This window comes from Choloepus didactylus, chromosome 7 (genome assembly GCF_015220235.1).
Source record: "Choloepus didactylus isolate mChoDid1 chromosome 7, mChoDid1.pri, whole genome shotgun sequence".
NCBI lineage: Eukaryota > Metazoa > Chordata > Mammalia > Pilosa > Megalonychidae > Choloepus > Choloepus didactylus.
This window is the reverse complement of record NC_051313.1, coordinates 107,371,773-107,385,715: the sequence shown is the minus strand read 5'-3', so window position 1 is coordinate 107,385,715 and position 13,943 is coordinate 107,371,773. Positions and strand designations below refer to the sequence as shown.

The 13,943-nt window shown below is 38.8% G+C and overlaps 1 protein-coding gene across 3 annotated transcripts in view; it reads left to right on the top strand.

Annotated features, from left to right (window-relative positions):
- SPATS1 (spermatogenesis associated serine rich 1) overlaps positions 1-9,774 on the top strand; it is a 40,428-nt gene extending 30,654 nt beyond the window's left edge. For 2 of the 3 annotated variants that reach the window (XM_037842809.1, XM_037842811.1), the window contains 3 exons: positions 667-787; positions 1,350-1,412; positions 9,335-9,774. In XM_037842809.1, the coding sequence (XP_037698737.1) occupies positions 667-787; positions 1,350-1,412; positions 9,335-9,482 (332 nt within the window). In that variant the 3' untranslated portion in view covers positions 9,483-9,774. The remainder of the gene's footprint in view (positions 1-666; positions 788-1,349; positions 1,413-9,334) is intronic. The other variant, XM_037842810.1, reaches the window with a different exon arrangement.
- The last annotated feature ends 4,169 nt before the right edge of the window (positions 9,775-13,943 follow it).

Here is a 13,943-nt window from a genome sequence, read left to right as displayed (position 1 = left end):
TAATACTCATGATAACCCTGCAAAGCAGGCATTTGAAATGGTTTATAAATGAGGATACTAAGGTTTAGGGAAGGTAGGTAAATAGCTTAAGGGCACAGAATTAGAAATTGCAGAATTGGATTTGCATTCAGGTGTGACTGACTCAAAGTCCAAGCCCTTCTCACTACCTCTTGCTGTCACTGACCTTACTTGTCAGTGTCCTGGTTTGGGATTCAGAGGATAGGGTCCCTCCACTCTCCCTGCTTTGAATCCTAGCAGCTAGTACCCAACAGGCACTCAATGTATGAGTGTAGCTAATGCTCTTTCACTATACAGAAGAGCTAATAAAAAGTTTAGACCAGAAGTCTTAGGAATGAAAAGATTTTTAAATCAGATCTCCCTAATCATTGCAGAGACACCTGTAGATTTTAAAACAAAACATCATATCTGAACCCTAAGCCTATTCTTGTGAGGTAATTATAACAATACTTTTAGAAATTGTCCCAAATGTAGACTCACACTTTTATCTTCATCTCCTCAAGGCAAGATAATCAGAAACAGAACTTAATGAAACCTCATAGTAAAATATTAAATTATTCTAGTCCCACTGTCATGTGAATACTTATAGCAAATCTGTGGATCATCTTCAACTCTTTTTATTATTTCATTTTCAAATGTCTTCCACAGATATCGATCCCAGGAATGGAATCCCAAATTTAACTCCTGGGGATAATCCATACATGTACCCAGAACAGAGTAAAGGCTTCCACAAAGCAGGATCAACTCTTCCACCAGTGAGATTTTCAATGTAAGTGCATGTTAATACTAGGGTTATTTAGTTAATTTTAAAGGAATTTTATCTCTTTCCACTATTTATATAATTTTTTATAGAGGGTAGATCTCATTAAGACACAATTGGGTGAAAAATTCCTAAAAATATTCATTTCTATAAATAAGTGAATGAACACATGCATGTTTGTAATTGAAATTATGCACAAGATCTTGTCTATAATTTAGAAGTGGTTGTTATTTTTGTTCCTATTGCTATTATCCCAAATTTGATGAGTTTTCAGTTTTCATACTGAATCAGAGTTTGTTAGCGACTGCAATTTGGGTTGATTTAAACTTGTAACTAAACTTAGACTAAAGTGATTGAGAAGAAAGGGAGGACCATTGAAGGAAAAGAGTTGGTATATTACATTTTAAATGCTATTTAAAAAAATAATCGTGTGCTGTTTTTTTAAAATGATCAAAAATAATAAAAATAATGGCCCTCACTGTTTTCAAGCCATCTTATCGAACACAATGATGTATTGATCTCTTTGCTATAGAAGCCAACCAATTTTATGGCTGCTGTTTTTGTTTTTCAGAGTGCCTTACAAAAGGAAATTTGATACATTTATTCCACTTGAGCCTCTTCCACAAATTCCCAAGTGAGTTCTCTAGCCATGTTTTATTTTCTTCCACCTTCAAGAAAAATCAGTTATTTTTAATTTTTTCCTAAGGAATGACATTTGGAGGGCAAATGTCTGTGGAGCCTGGCAGCTGGGATGCTCCTGCATTCAGCAGGTGTGACAGACAGACAACCAGATGCCACGCGTTGTGCTGGGTTTACACTATGGGAGGGTTTTAGGGAACAGACAGACACTTCTCTGATTTCTCAAACTTAAGAGTTTGTTGGAAAAGAAAGACACATGCTCACATGATGGCAGCCAGGGATGAAGGTCAGAGTTTCAAGAGGCAGAGAGAAAGACAATGGAGCCCTCCTGTATTTGAGGGAAGCATCTTTCCTTTGATCTCCTATTTCTGCTCAGCTCCATTCTGAACCTCACGCATTTCCCCAAAATGATTTCTGAGCTAGAAACAGGCATTTGTCTGTATAAAAAAAATTGGCTTTCGGATACCATCCATATAATTATAGATAGAGTGGGCAAGTTTCCCAGAGTCTGACCTGCTGGGTTTAGCTGGGGGACCAAACCCAGAAGCTCAGTGGGAATACTTTTTATAAACTATTCAGAATATTCAAAATAATAGCAATCACCCATAATCCAACCACCCCACCTATTCTAGCTTTTATACTTTGCTTTTCATGTGCAAACATATTTTCACATGTATAAATCATGGAATACCAATGAGTCTTGTTTTCCTGAAAAAGGTACTTTTTTTTTAAAAAAATTCAGTTTTATTGAGCTATATTTACATACCATAGAATCATCCAAAATGTAAAATCAATTGTTCGCAATACCATCATATAGTACATTCATCATCCCACTCTATTTTTTGAACATTTTCCTTATACCAGAAGAAATGAAAATAAGAATTAAAAAATACAAGTAAAAAAGAACACCCAAATCATCCCCCCACACCCTATTTTTCATTTCGTTTTTTGTCCCCATTTTTATACTCATCTGTCTATACACTGGATAAAGGGAGTGTGATCACAAGGCTTTCACAATCACATTGTCATCCCTTGTAAGCTACATTGCTATACAATTGTCTTCAGGAGTCAAGGCTACTGGGTTGCAGTTGACTGGGTTGCAGCTGACAGTTTCAGGTATTTCCTTCTAGCTATTCCAATACATTAAAACCTAAAAAGCGTTATCTATATTGTGTGTAAGTGCCCACCAGAGTGACCTCTTGGCTCCATTTGGAATCTCTCAGCCACTGAAACTTTATTTCGTTTCATTTCACATCCCCCTTTTGGTCAAGAAGGTGTTCTCAATCCCAGGATGTTGGGTCCAGTTTCATCCGCGGGAGTCATATACTGTGTTGCCAGGGAGATTTACACCCCTGGGAGACAGGTCCCATGCAGGGAGGAGGGCAGTGAATTCACCTGGCGAGTTGGGATAGCTGGAGAGAGAGGGCCACATCTGACCAACAAAGAGGTACTCAAGGGAAGACTCTTAGGCAAAATTATAAGCAGGTTTAGCCTCTCCTTTGCAGTAACGAGCTTCAAAAGGGCAAGTCGTGTGATAGAGGGCTTGGCACATCAAACCGCCAGTCCTCAATGTTTGTGAGACTATCAGCAACAACCCAGATGAGGAAGCCCAACACCTCTGCATTTCCCCCCAGCTCCTCAGGGGGGTTCTGCACATATATCTGAAAAAGGTACTTTTTAAAGAAAGACAGAACATTGTAGGACCAGCATATCCCTCTGTGCTGTGGCCAGTAAAAGAACTGGAAGGCTTGGGCCTTTTCCTCAAGGATCTGACAATCACTCTGATGAAAATGTCTAGTAACCAGACATGGCAGGAGATAGCAAGGCTCTGGTTTCAGTTTCTGATGCTGGATTTGCTATCTCTTTTTTCTTAGATTCACTAGCATTTTCTTCTACAGTGTCTAATCTGCTGTTAATCACATCTAATGAATATTGTATTTTTCATGTCTGGAAGTTTCATTTGATTCCTTTTTATATCTTCCACTCCTTTCCTCACTATTATCGTATTTTCATTTAAATACTTTAACACAGCCTTAACGTTTTTGTCTGCTAATTCTATCATCTTTGTCATTTGTAAGTCTGTTTCTACTGAATGATGTTTCTCATATCTATGGGTGAAATTTTCCTGCTGCTTGATACATCTAGTAAATTTTGGTTGGATCCTAGACAGGTGATTTCATGTTGTTGAGTGTCTAAATTTTATTATCTTCTTTTAAAGAGGGTTGGGCTTTGTTCTAGCTGGCAGTTAAGCCACTTGCAGTTCAATTGGATCCTTTTGAAGCTTGTTTTCAAGCTTTGTGAGGGCTGGTCTAAAGTAGCCTTAATCTGGGGATAATTTAACCCCACCACTAAGTCATGGCTCTTCTGGAATCTACTGAGTGCCCTGAGTGATCAGTGAGGAATTGTCATTGGAGCTGGTTAGAACTTGAACGATTCCCAACCTGTCTGAGCTCTGGGAACCACTTAGCTCACAGTTTCCCGGTCCCTTTATTGCCTGTTCTCATGAAATTTTATCCTACACACATGTCTTAATATTTAGCAAACACTTAAGAGGACTGCTATGTAGATTTATGAAGCTCATTTTCTGTGTAGATCCTTTTTCTCTGGAACTCTGCCCTGCAACTTCCAGATATCCCTGAACTCTGATCTTTGATTCATCAAATTCAGAAAGAACGCTGTGCTCTGCTTGGGATCCTCAGTCCTCTGCTGTGGTCTGGAATGCACCTCTAGGCAAAAGCTGGGCAATCATAGGGCTCTCCTTACTTGCTTTTCTTCTCTCCAGGATCACAATCCTATGTTGCCTGTTGTCTAATGCCCCAAAACAGATATTTCATCTATTTTCTAGTTGTTTAAGACAAGAGAGTAAATCTTATCCCTGTTACTCCACTGTGGCAGGAAGCCAGATTCCTTGTTACCTAGGAATAAAAATTTTAGGGTTTTAAAAAATTTCCTCTTATTTGATGGATTCAGTTATGTATAATTGTATTACCTTCAATAAAGTTATTCATCTCTTCAAATATTTTGCCATTTGTGCTTAGAATTTTTTTTTAAATTTTTATTGGGATTGTTCAGATACCATAAAATTATCCAAAGATCCAAAATGTACAATCAGTTGCCCCTGGTACCATCATACAGCTGTGCATCCATCACCGCACTTAATTTTTGTTCAATTTTTAGAACTTTTTCATTACTCCAGACAAGAAATAAAGTGAAAGATGTAAAAAGAAAAAAAAAAAATAGAAAAGAAAAGGAAACTCGAATCCTCCCATATCCTTAACCAACCCCCCTCAACTGTTGACTTGTAGTGTTGGTATAGTACGTTTGTTACTGTTTATGAAAGAATGTTGAAACATACTAACTGTAGTATATAGTTTGCAATAGGTATGTATTTCTTCCCTGTATGCCCCTCTATTATTACCTTCTAGCTGTATTGTCATACATTTGTTCTGGTTCATGGAAGAGTTTTCTAATATCTGTACAGTTAATCATGGACATTGCCCACCATAGGATTCAGTTTTATACATTCCCATCTTTTGACCTCCAATTTTCCTTCTGGTGACATATATGACTCTGAGCTTCCCCTTTCCACCTCATTCATGCACCGTTCAGCATTGTTAGTTATTTTCACATCTTGCTACCGACACCTCTGTTCATTTCTAAACATTTAAGTTCATCCTAGCTGAACATTCTGCTCATACTAAGCAACCACTCCCCATTCTTAAGCCTCGTCCTGTATCTTGGTACCTTATGTTTCATGTCTATGAGTTTACATATTATGATTAGTTCCTATCAGTGAGACCCTGCAATATTTGTCCTTATGTGTCTGGCTTATTTCACTCAGTATATTGCCCTTGAGGTTTTCTCATCAATTCATTTTTTTTTTTTAAGATGGTTTTGTTCACACACCATACATTCCATCCTAAGTACACAATCGATGGTTCTCTGTATGGTCACATATTTATGTGTTCACCACCTTCACGACTATCTGTATAAGGGCATCTACATTTCTTCCACAAGGCAGGAGGGAGAGTCAAAGAAGCTAGAGAGGCAAAAGAAAGAGGAAAAAAATGACAGCTAGGAAGTAGCAAAGGGAAAAGTAACCTTAAATCAAAGTAAAGAGTTAGACAACACTACCAATGTCAAGTGTCTAACATTCCTCCCCTATCCCCCCCCTTATCTGCATTTACCTTAATATATTGCCTTTGTTACATTAAAGGAAGCATAACACAACGATTCTGTTACAGTCTCTAGTTTACACTGATTGCATCCCTCCCCCAATGCCTCCCCATTTTTAACACCTTGCAAGGTTGACATTTGCTTGTTCTCCCTCATAAAAGAACACATTTGTACATTTTATCACAATTGTTGAACACTCTAGATTTCACCAAGTTACACAGTCCCATTCTTTACCTTTCCTCCTTTCTTCTGGTGTCTCACATGCTCCCAATCTTCCTCTCTCAACCGTATTCATAGTTATCTTTGTTCAGTGTACTTACATTGCTGTGCTGCCATCTCCCAAAATTGTGTGCCAAACCACGCACTCCTGTCTTCTCCTATCACTCTGTAGTGCTCCCTTTAGTATTTCCTGTAGGGCCGGTGTCTTGTTCACAAAGTCTCTCACTGTCTGTTTGTCGGAAAATATTTTGAGCTCTCCCTCATATTTGAAGGACAGCTTTGCTGGATATAGGATTCTTGGTTGGTGGTTTTTCTCTTTCAGTATCTTAAACATATCACACTACTTCCTTCTTGCCTCCATGGTTTCTGCTGAGAGATCCGCACATAGTCTTATTAAGCTTCCTTTGTATGTGATGGATTGCTTTTCTCTTGCTGCTTTCAGGATTCTCTCTTTGTCTTTGACATTTGATAATCTGATTATTAAGTGTCTTGGCATAGGCCTATTCAGATCTATTCTGTTTGGAGTATGCTGCGCTTCTTGGATCTGTAATTTTATGTCTTTCATAAGAGATGGGAAATTTTCATTGATTATTTCCTCTATTATTGCCTCTGCCCCTTCTCCCTTCTCTTCTCCTTCTGGGACACCAATGGTACATACATTCTTGTACTTTGTTTCATCTTTAAGTTCCCGGAGATGTTGCTCGTATTTTTTCATTCTTTTCTCCATCTGCTCCTTTGCGTGTAGGCTTTCAGGTGTTTTGTTCTCCAGTTCCTGAGTGTTTTCTTCTGCCTCTTGAGTTCTGCTGTTGTATGTTTCCATTGTGTCTTTCGTCTCTTGTATTGTGCCTTTCATTTCCATAGATTCTACTAGTTGTTTTTTTGAACTTCCGATTTCTGCCTTATGTATGCCCAGTGTTTTCTTTGCAGCCTCTGCCTCTTGTGTGAAATCTTCTCTAAACTTTTTGAATTGATTTAGCATTAGTTGTTTAAATTCCTGTATCTCAGTTGAAGTGTACGTTTGTTCCTTTGACTGGGCCATAGCTTCATTTTTCTTAGTGTAGATTGTAGTTTTCTGTTGTCTAGGCATCTGACCTCCTAGGCCACCCCAATCAGGTTTTCCCAGACGAGAACAGGCTCAGGTCACAGAAGGAGGTAATATTCAGTATCTGGTTTCCCTGATGGTTTTTCTTAGAGGATTGATACACCTGTGCTTTTCTGTGCTTAGAATTTTATAATGGTAAATCTACAAATGCAACATTCCAATTTTTAGTATGCACAAAACCCAATAACCAGAGATGTTATATGACTTGCCCAACTCTTCCCTCGCTAGTTTGTGGCAGAGCCAGAATTAGAATAAAAATTAGGGAGAAAAGAGTATTTATTGAAAAAAATCCCTATAATTTGCAACATGTTTACAGGGATTATTTAATCAACTCAGCAGATATCAATAGAGTGCTCCTTATGCACTTGGCCTATTGGAGAAGTGGGAAAGTGGCAAATTGATGAAGGCAGGGGTCACAAAGATGAATATGATGTAAGTCTTGCCTAAAGGTTCTTTGTCTATATTGGTAAATGAGTATCATAAGATGATTGGAAATGAACATGGTACAATGTGCACATAGAGGTTGCGCACATAGAGGTTGTACACATGTGGAGAAGTTGGGAATGGATTGTAGAGCAGGTAATATTTGATCTGGGTCCTAGATGATAAGTAAACTGCGAATATGGAAGAGAAGAAAGACTATTCCAGTTAATGTATCCCAAGAAAAAAGTATTGCAGTTTGCATCTATATAAGGACATTACTATTATTGTTTACATTTTAACAACTTTGAAATCAAGATGCATCTAACATTCCTTGTAGGGCAGTTGTTAATCATGACACAGTTGTCATTCATTGCCTATGTAGGACTTGTTACCACATAACATGTCATATGTGGTAACACACATAACTGTAGTGAACTTCGTCTTTATACCTGGTGGCATGTCTGGATATATTAGCGAAGGTTCTCCAGAGAAACTGAACTGGCAGGATATATACATATCATTGCTTTTAATATTAAGAGAGTTATTATAGGAATTGGATGACATGACCATGGGGACTGGTAAGTTTGAATTCTGTAAGGCAGGCCATAAGTTGAAAACTGTTGACGGTGACATTGAATTCCCCAGGAGAAATGGGCTGGCTGAAGTAGACATAGAAATTCTTCTTTATGACTGCTGAAATCCTCAGTTCTCTCTTTAAGGCCTCCATTTTGATGAGGAGACTCCTCTCATTGCTGAAGGCCATCTTCTTTGTTGATTGTAGATGTCATCAGTGGTAGATGCAATCAACTGACTAGTGATTTAAATATATCTCTGAAACACCCTCACAGTAATAATTAAGCCAGTGCTTGCTTGACCAAACAAATGTACATCATAACCTAGCCAAGTTGACACATGAGCTTAACCATCAAATTGGATAACTGCAACTCCTTAGTGTGTCAGTCTTCAACATTTTGAAGAAGGAATCTGAGTCCTGGCCTTTATCCAAAAACCTTCGCTGACCCCTAATGGTAAGGTCAGGAAAGAACCAGCATCAAAACTTCCAGAAAGGTGTCAGTGGTTTGGAAGAAAATCCCCGGAGACCATAATGGACTGCTCCTGATGGCACAGACATCGAAATTCTGAGTTGAAAAATGGTGTGAAGAAGTTTTAGGAATACCTTAAACAATTTATTTTGCTTATATTAAGAATTTTTTCTGAACTTGTCATGGAATAGTTCCTTACATTTCCCAGTGATTTGAGAGATGCCACTAAATTTTCATTATGTCATTGAGTTTGTTCTGGCCTTTCTATTCTGTTTTATCTATTCATCTGTCAATACAGTTTTAACTATAAGGACTTTTTGGTATGTTTTAATGTTTGGTGGAGATGGCCCTGTTCATTGCTCTTCATTTTCTGGATTTTCCTGGCTATTTGTGCTTGTTTTTTTCCCACATGAAGTTTAAAATTAATTTGCTAACTCCATAAAAAGTCACTATATATTATTGGGATCACGTTACATTTATATATTAACTTGGGGGTAATTGTCATCTTTGTGATATTAAGCTGAAAGGACAAGGGCTGTCTTTCCCTTTGTTCAAGTCTGCTTTTGTGTCTTTCAAAACTGTTTTAACGTTCCCAAGATATAGTTGTCTTTCTTTCCATTGTATTAATCAACATCTTTCTTCCCACACTCTTATCTCCTGTTGATGCCTACCATTAGCCAAACCCAACTCAAAGTTAGAGGGCAACTTCCGGAGTTGCAGGGAGGACCCAAGGTGATGCCAGCTGCAGGGCTCAGCCTCCTGGGCAGAAAGCAGAGCAGAGAAGGGCAGAAAAAAAACCTGGCTTTGGGGCAGTGGCAAATGGTGTTTTATTTTAAACTGGTCCCTTTTTGGAGGCCTCTTACTTTTGGAGCATGTAGTGACCTGTCCACTGACAGTGTTTGTAGATTTTGCATCAGACAAATCCAACCTGAGAGTGTTCTCTTCTCCCTACAGCTTGCCTTTCTGGGTGAAGGAGAAGGCCAACAGGCTGAAGAATGAGATAAGAGAAGTTGAGGAGCTTGATAATTGGCAGCCAGCGACTCCCTTACTACACGGTTTATTTTCTCCTGGTGGGTTAAAAAACCTTCAAAAAATATTATAAAAACTGGAGGCAAGCCCAGAAGAGCAGGCTTTTGAGAGGCTTTGCTGTGGAGAGACAGAAGGCAAAAGTTTCTCTCAGAGCAGATGGTGCCTTGGGCAGATGTCATGACTGTGCATCATGGGGTCACTGTGTTGATTGGCAACTGTGTCTTGTAATGGAACACAGCCTTTAACTCCTGACTCTATCCACAGGTTCTTTGGATATTTCAAGGCAATCCTGAGCAGAAACAGGCCCACAAATCATGCACTGATTGCACTCTGGCGAACCTCTTCCAATTGCTTGTCTTTGTTGGTGCTGCTGTCTTAAATCAAATGTTTGATTTTAATGAGGAAATCACTGTGCTCTGCTTTTTTTTTTTTTAACTCTATAGTTTGAAAACTTTCAAATTTATAGAAAAATTGCAAGAATTGTACAAAGGACACCTGTATATCCTTCACCCAGATTTGCCAATTGTTAACATTTGTCCAAATTTGCTCTCATTCTCTCTCATATTATTATTATTTTGCTGCACTATTTGAGAGTGAGTAGCAGACATCATAATCCTTCACATTACATACTTCAGCACACATCTCCTAAGGCCAAGGATATCCGTAAAAATAGCCACAATAAAAATATCAAATCCAGGGAATTTACCTCTAATACAATACTATCTCTTATACAGCCCACATTCAGATTTCATCAATTGGGCTAGTAACCTCTGTTGTAATGGTATTTTTTTTTTTTTTTTTTTGCCTGATAAAGGATCCAGTCCAGCAATTTTATGTTACATTCAGTTTTCGTGTCTCTTTAGCCTCCTTTAATCTGGAGCAGTTCTATACTTTTCCATGTTTTCCATAAAACTGACATTTTTGAAGAGTACAGGTCATTTGGATGTAGAGTGTCCCTCAGCTTGGGTTTGTCTGTTTGACATTTCCTCATGATTAGTGTCATTTTCAGCAGGAATATCATGAAAGTGATGTTGTATCCTCCTTGGTATTCACATTGTTTTCTTGTTGGTTCTAGAAATGCTAGTCATAGTGCAGGGATAGATATTTGTTCTCTTCCTGGTTTTAAAAGTCAGAAAAAAAATTTAAGAAGTGAAGCACACACACGTATATCCCGGTTAGAGCAAAACACATCTATAAATCCTGTTACTAGTGATGAGAAGAGCTACAAGATCAAAAGTTTAGCTAAAGAGGATTACAGGAGGAGGTGGAACATCTGTGTACCATGGTGTCAGGAATCCACCCGTCAGAAGGATGGTGATGGGTGATGAGGATAGAGTCTCGTTTGTTTATCAAGCTGCCAATTACTATGATGTTTTTAGGCACCTACTATGTGTTCAGAACAAGTGCGCTTTGGGGGTTTACTAGGAAGTGAAAGGTATTTATAGAGGCCTACTATGTGCCAGGCATTTTGCTAACATTTGTGAACAATATAGGCATAGCGCTAGTGGGAGACAGTTCCAGTGGGAAACATATTCATCAATTAATTAGACAAATTATAACTATTGTGATAAGTGCTTTGAAGAAACACTTTGAAGAAATTCTGGGTATGAGAATGACAGGGGAATGTGACCTAATCAGGCATGACTTCCTTCTGGAAGTGACAGTTTGAAATTTGAAGGAAAAACAGGCATTAACTAGTGGAGAGAGGGGTGTATCAGTTAGGATTAATTTGGCCTCATGTAAAAGAAAACTCATATAAATGGTTGAAAAAAGATAGATATTCCCCTTCCTCCTCATAAAAGAAACCTCCAGGGAAGTCTTTCAGGACTGGTGTGGTGGGTACATGGTTGCTCATCCAGAACCTGGATCCTACCATCTTGGCTTCCATTTTCAAAATCACACCACATGGTCCAAAACAGCTGCTGGAGCTCCAGCCATTGCATACACATAAGCAAAAAGGAGAAGGAAAGGGAAAAAGGAATAAGGTAAGTACCAGCTTCTGTCTCTTCTTCAAGAAGTTTCCCATTCTATCTCATTAACTTCAAGGGAGGCTGGGAGATGTGCCCCTTTCCCCTATTCTTATGAAATTTTACATAACTTTAAAAAAAATGCCTGTATAAAAAAATCACACAAAGTTGCTAGAAAAAAGCATTAAATTACCAAAAATGTCCTGAGTTTCTATAATATTCAGTTTTCCAAGGGTGCTTTCAAATCAATGGTAAAATGCAAACATTATGTGAGATTTCATTCTTGTTAGTAAAACTTTTCTTGTTATATTAATATCCTTTTGGTATTTACTCTAGTATCCACTTGGAACATTTGGAACTTATCTACTCCAGATAAGTATTACTGTTGTTGTCCTGTAGCTCCATTCCCCATTTCAGTGTTGTCTATCTACACAGCTAAGTAGGGGGAGAGCTCAATGACTACCAATTATGAGTCGTAGGGCTTCCCTTCAATCAAGCAAGAAATGAACATTTGGAGGAAAAGGTTGAACAAAATACACAGCAGGCTGTGACACGGTCAAACTAATGACTCTCAGATTTTAATAATCAGTCTCCTTCACCACCAATTCGGCCCCATTGGTTGGCTAAGGTGTGATGCAGATCCCATGTCCCCAGAACCCTAATGTGGAAAGGGAGAGTTGGGGCCCATGCTGAGTATGACATGTTTTGTTTTGTTTTGTTTTGTTTTTACCTGTTAAAATGTTTGTTGTCTCTGGATACAGCCAAAGTAAAAGAGGATCAGAACACAGTACACTCGTGCTGTCTTCCTATGTGCCTTTAGACTTACTATCAGAGAAAATGGTGTCCACTGCCAGCAACTGTGCTTAACTGCTCTTTGAGTTAACATCAAAATATATCTAGGCCAATTCTTTGATCCCTGGGACATGAGGCCTCTTTCCCCTTACTCCCAACAAAATCCAGAAAAGTAAATGAAACCATATAATTTAGAAGAGGGAGAAAAAGAGGTTACCAATAGATTTTCTGGAATACATTAAGTTCTGGAAAAAATATATTCTTTTGTGCATCTATCACTTAAATATAAAAATGTCAACTGCAACGACTTGTGTGGGTGGAAAATGGAGGGCAAAAAAAACATTCTGTGGGCATTTCCTGCAGGGATTATCTAGGCGGGACAGGAAACTGCTCTCAGAAGGTCCTGTGAGGTTTTGCAGAGGAGTACTACGTGGTAAAGGTAACGAGAAAAACAACCAAAATACAGTTTCCGAAAGTTTTTAGCAGTTTCTAGGTTTTGAAGAGAGAGAATTCCTGTGTAGATATGCTCTATATCTGGGTAGATATGAATTTTAAAAAAATTATTAAATAATTGGACTTCCAGAGTTGCAGGGCCACATTCTATCCTCTGGAAATTAGGGCAATTTTCATCTGGTTTGGGCACATGTCAGTGGTTAGACTGCCTTATTCCATAGCATCTGTCACAACTGGCAGCTGAAGAGTTCCAGTATTGTCTTTGGGCAGGGCGTGTTTTTTTTTTGTGTGTGTGTGTGTGTATGTGTGCACGTGCATGCATGTGTGTGTGTGTGTGTGTGTTGGAGAGACTAGGGCACAAACAAAAGCTCAAATGGGAAAATATGTGAAGTTGTGGCTGTTCCAGATCTTTATTCTTCTGAGATCCAAATTGAACTTGTTAGATATGAAGATTCCCTTCACCTCACTTTAGGTTCTTTGGTAAATAAAAACAAGTGTGTGTGTGTGTGTGTGTGTGTGTGTGCGCGCGCGCGCGCGCGCGCTCATTTCTAAATTTCAATAACTGAAGGTTTAATGGAAACAACCTGTATGTGACATTTACAAGTAAATGTATTAGAACAATAACTTTACATTGCACATAAGGTATTCTAATTTCAGATTCTGCAGACAGGTGGGAAAATTTTGTTGCACAGCTTGTGACACCAATGTCCAAGTCAGAGAAATGAGTTTAATTCCAAGACTGTTTCTATAGTCTCTGTACTCTAAGTTATCAAAATATTAAACTTCTAAAATTCCACAAATGGTTTATGAATTTTTTATGACTCAGCTAATTGTTGTACTTCTAATTAGAGCTATTCAGTTTGCACTGTTTCCTTTTGCTCTTGGGCATTTGGTCCTCAAAAGCTAGGTAGCTAAGATCATTGTTTATAGAATTTGACTTTTTGACATATTTTCAAGTTGGTAACCCCCAAGAGCATGTTACCAGCCTACCACAGCTTTTTCGTCCTGGTTGGAAAATCAGGAGAGAGTGACACCTGGACCCAAAACTGAGCAATGTGCCAGGTGTGGGATGGTGGACCTTTGAGGGGGTCAACGGGATAAGTTCCCCGCCGTGTCCCTGCAGCACAGGGAACTTCCAGAGGGCTTGTGGTCTGGGCTCACCCCAAGGAACTGGGTGGCCACCACTGGCTTGAGGATCCAACACTGAGGTTCCCAGACTTGGACTGTGTAAGAAATACATACAGGAAGAGTAAACATCTCCTGGTGTGCATGAAGGGGCCCTGCTTCCTATTAAATAAAAACCCCAATATCCCAATGCCTTG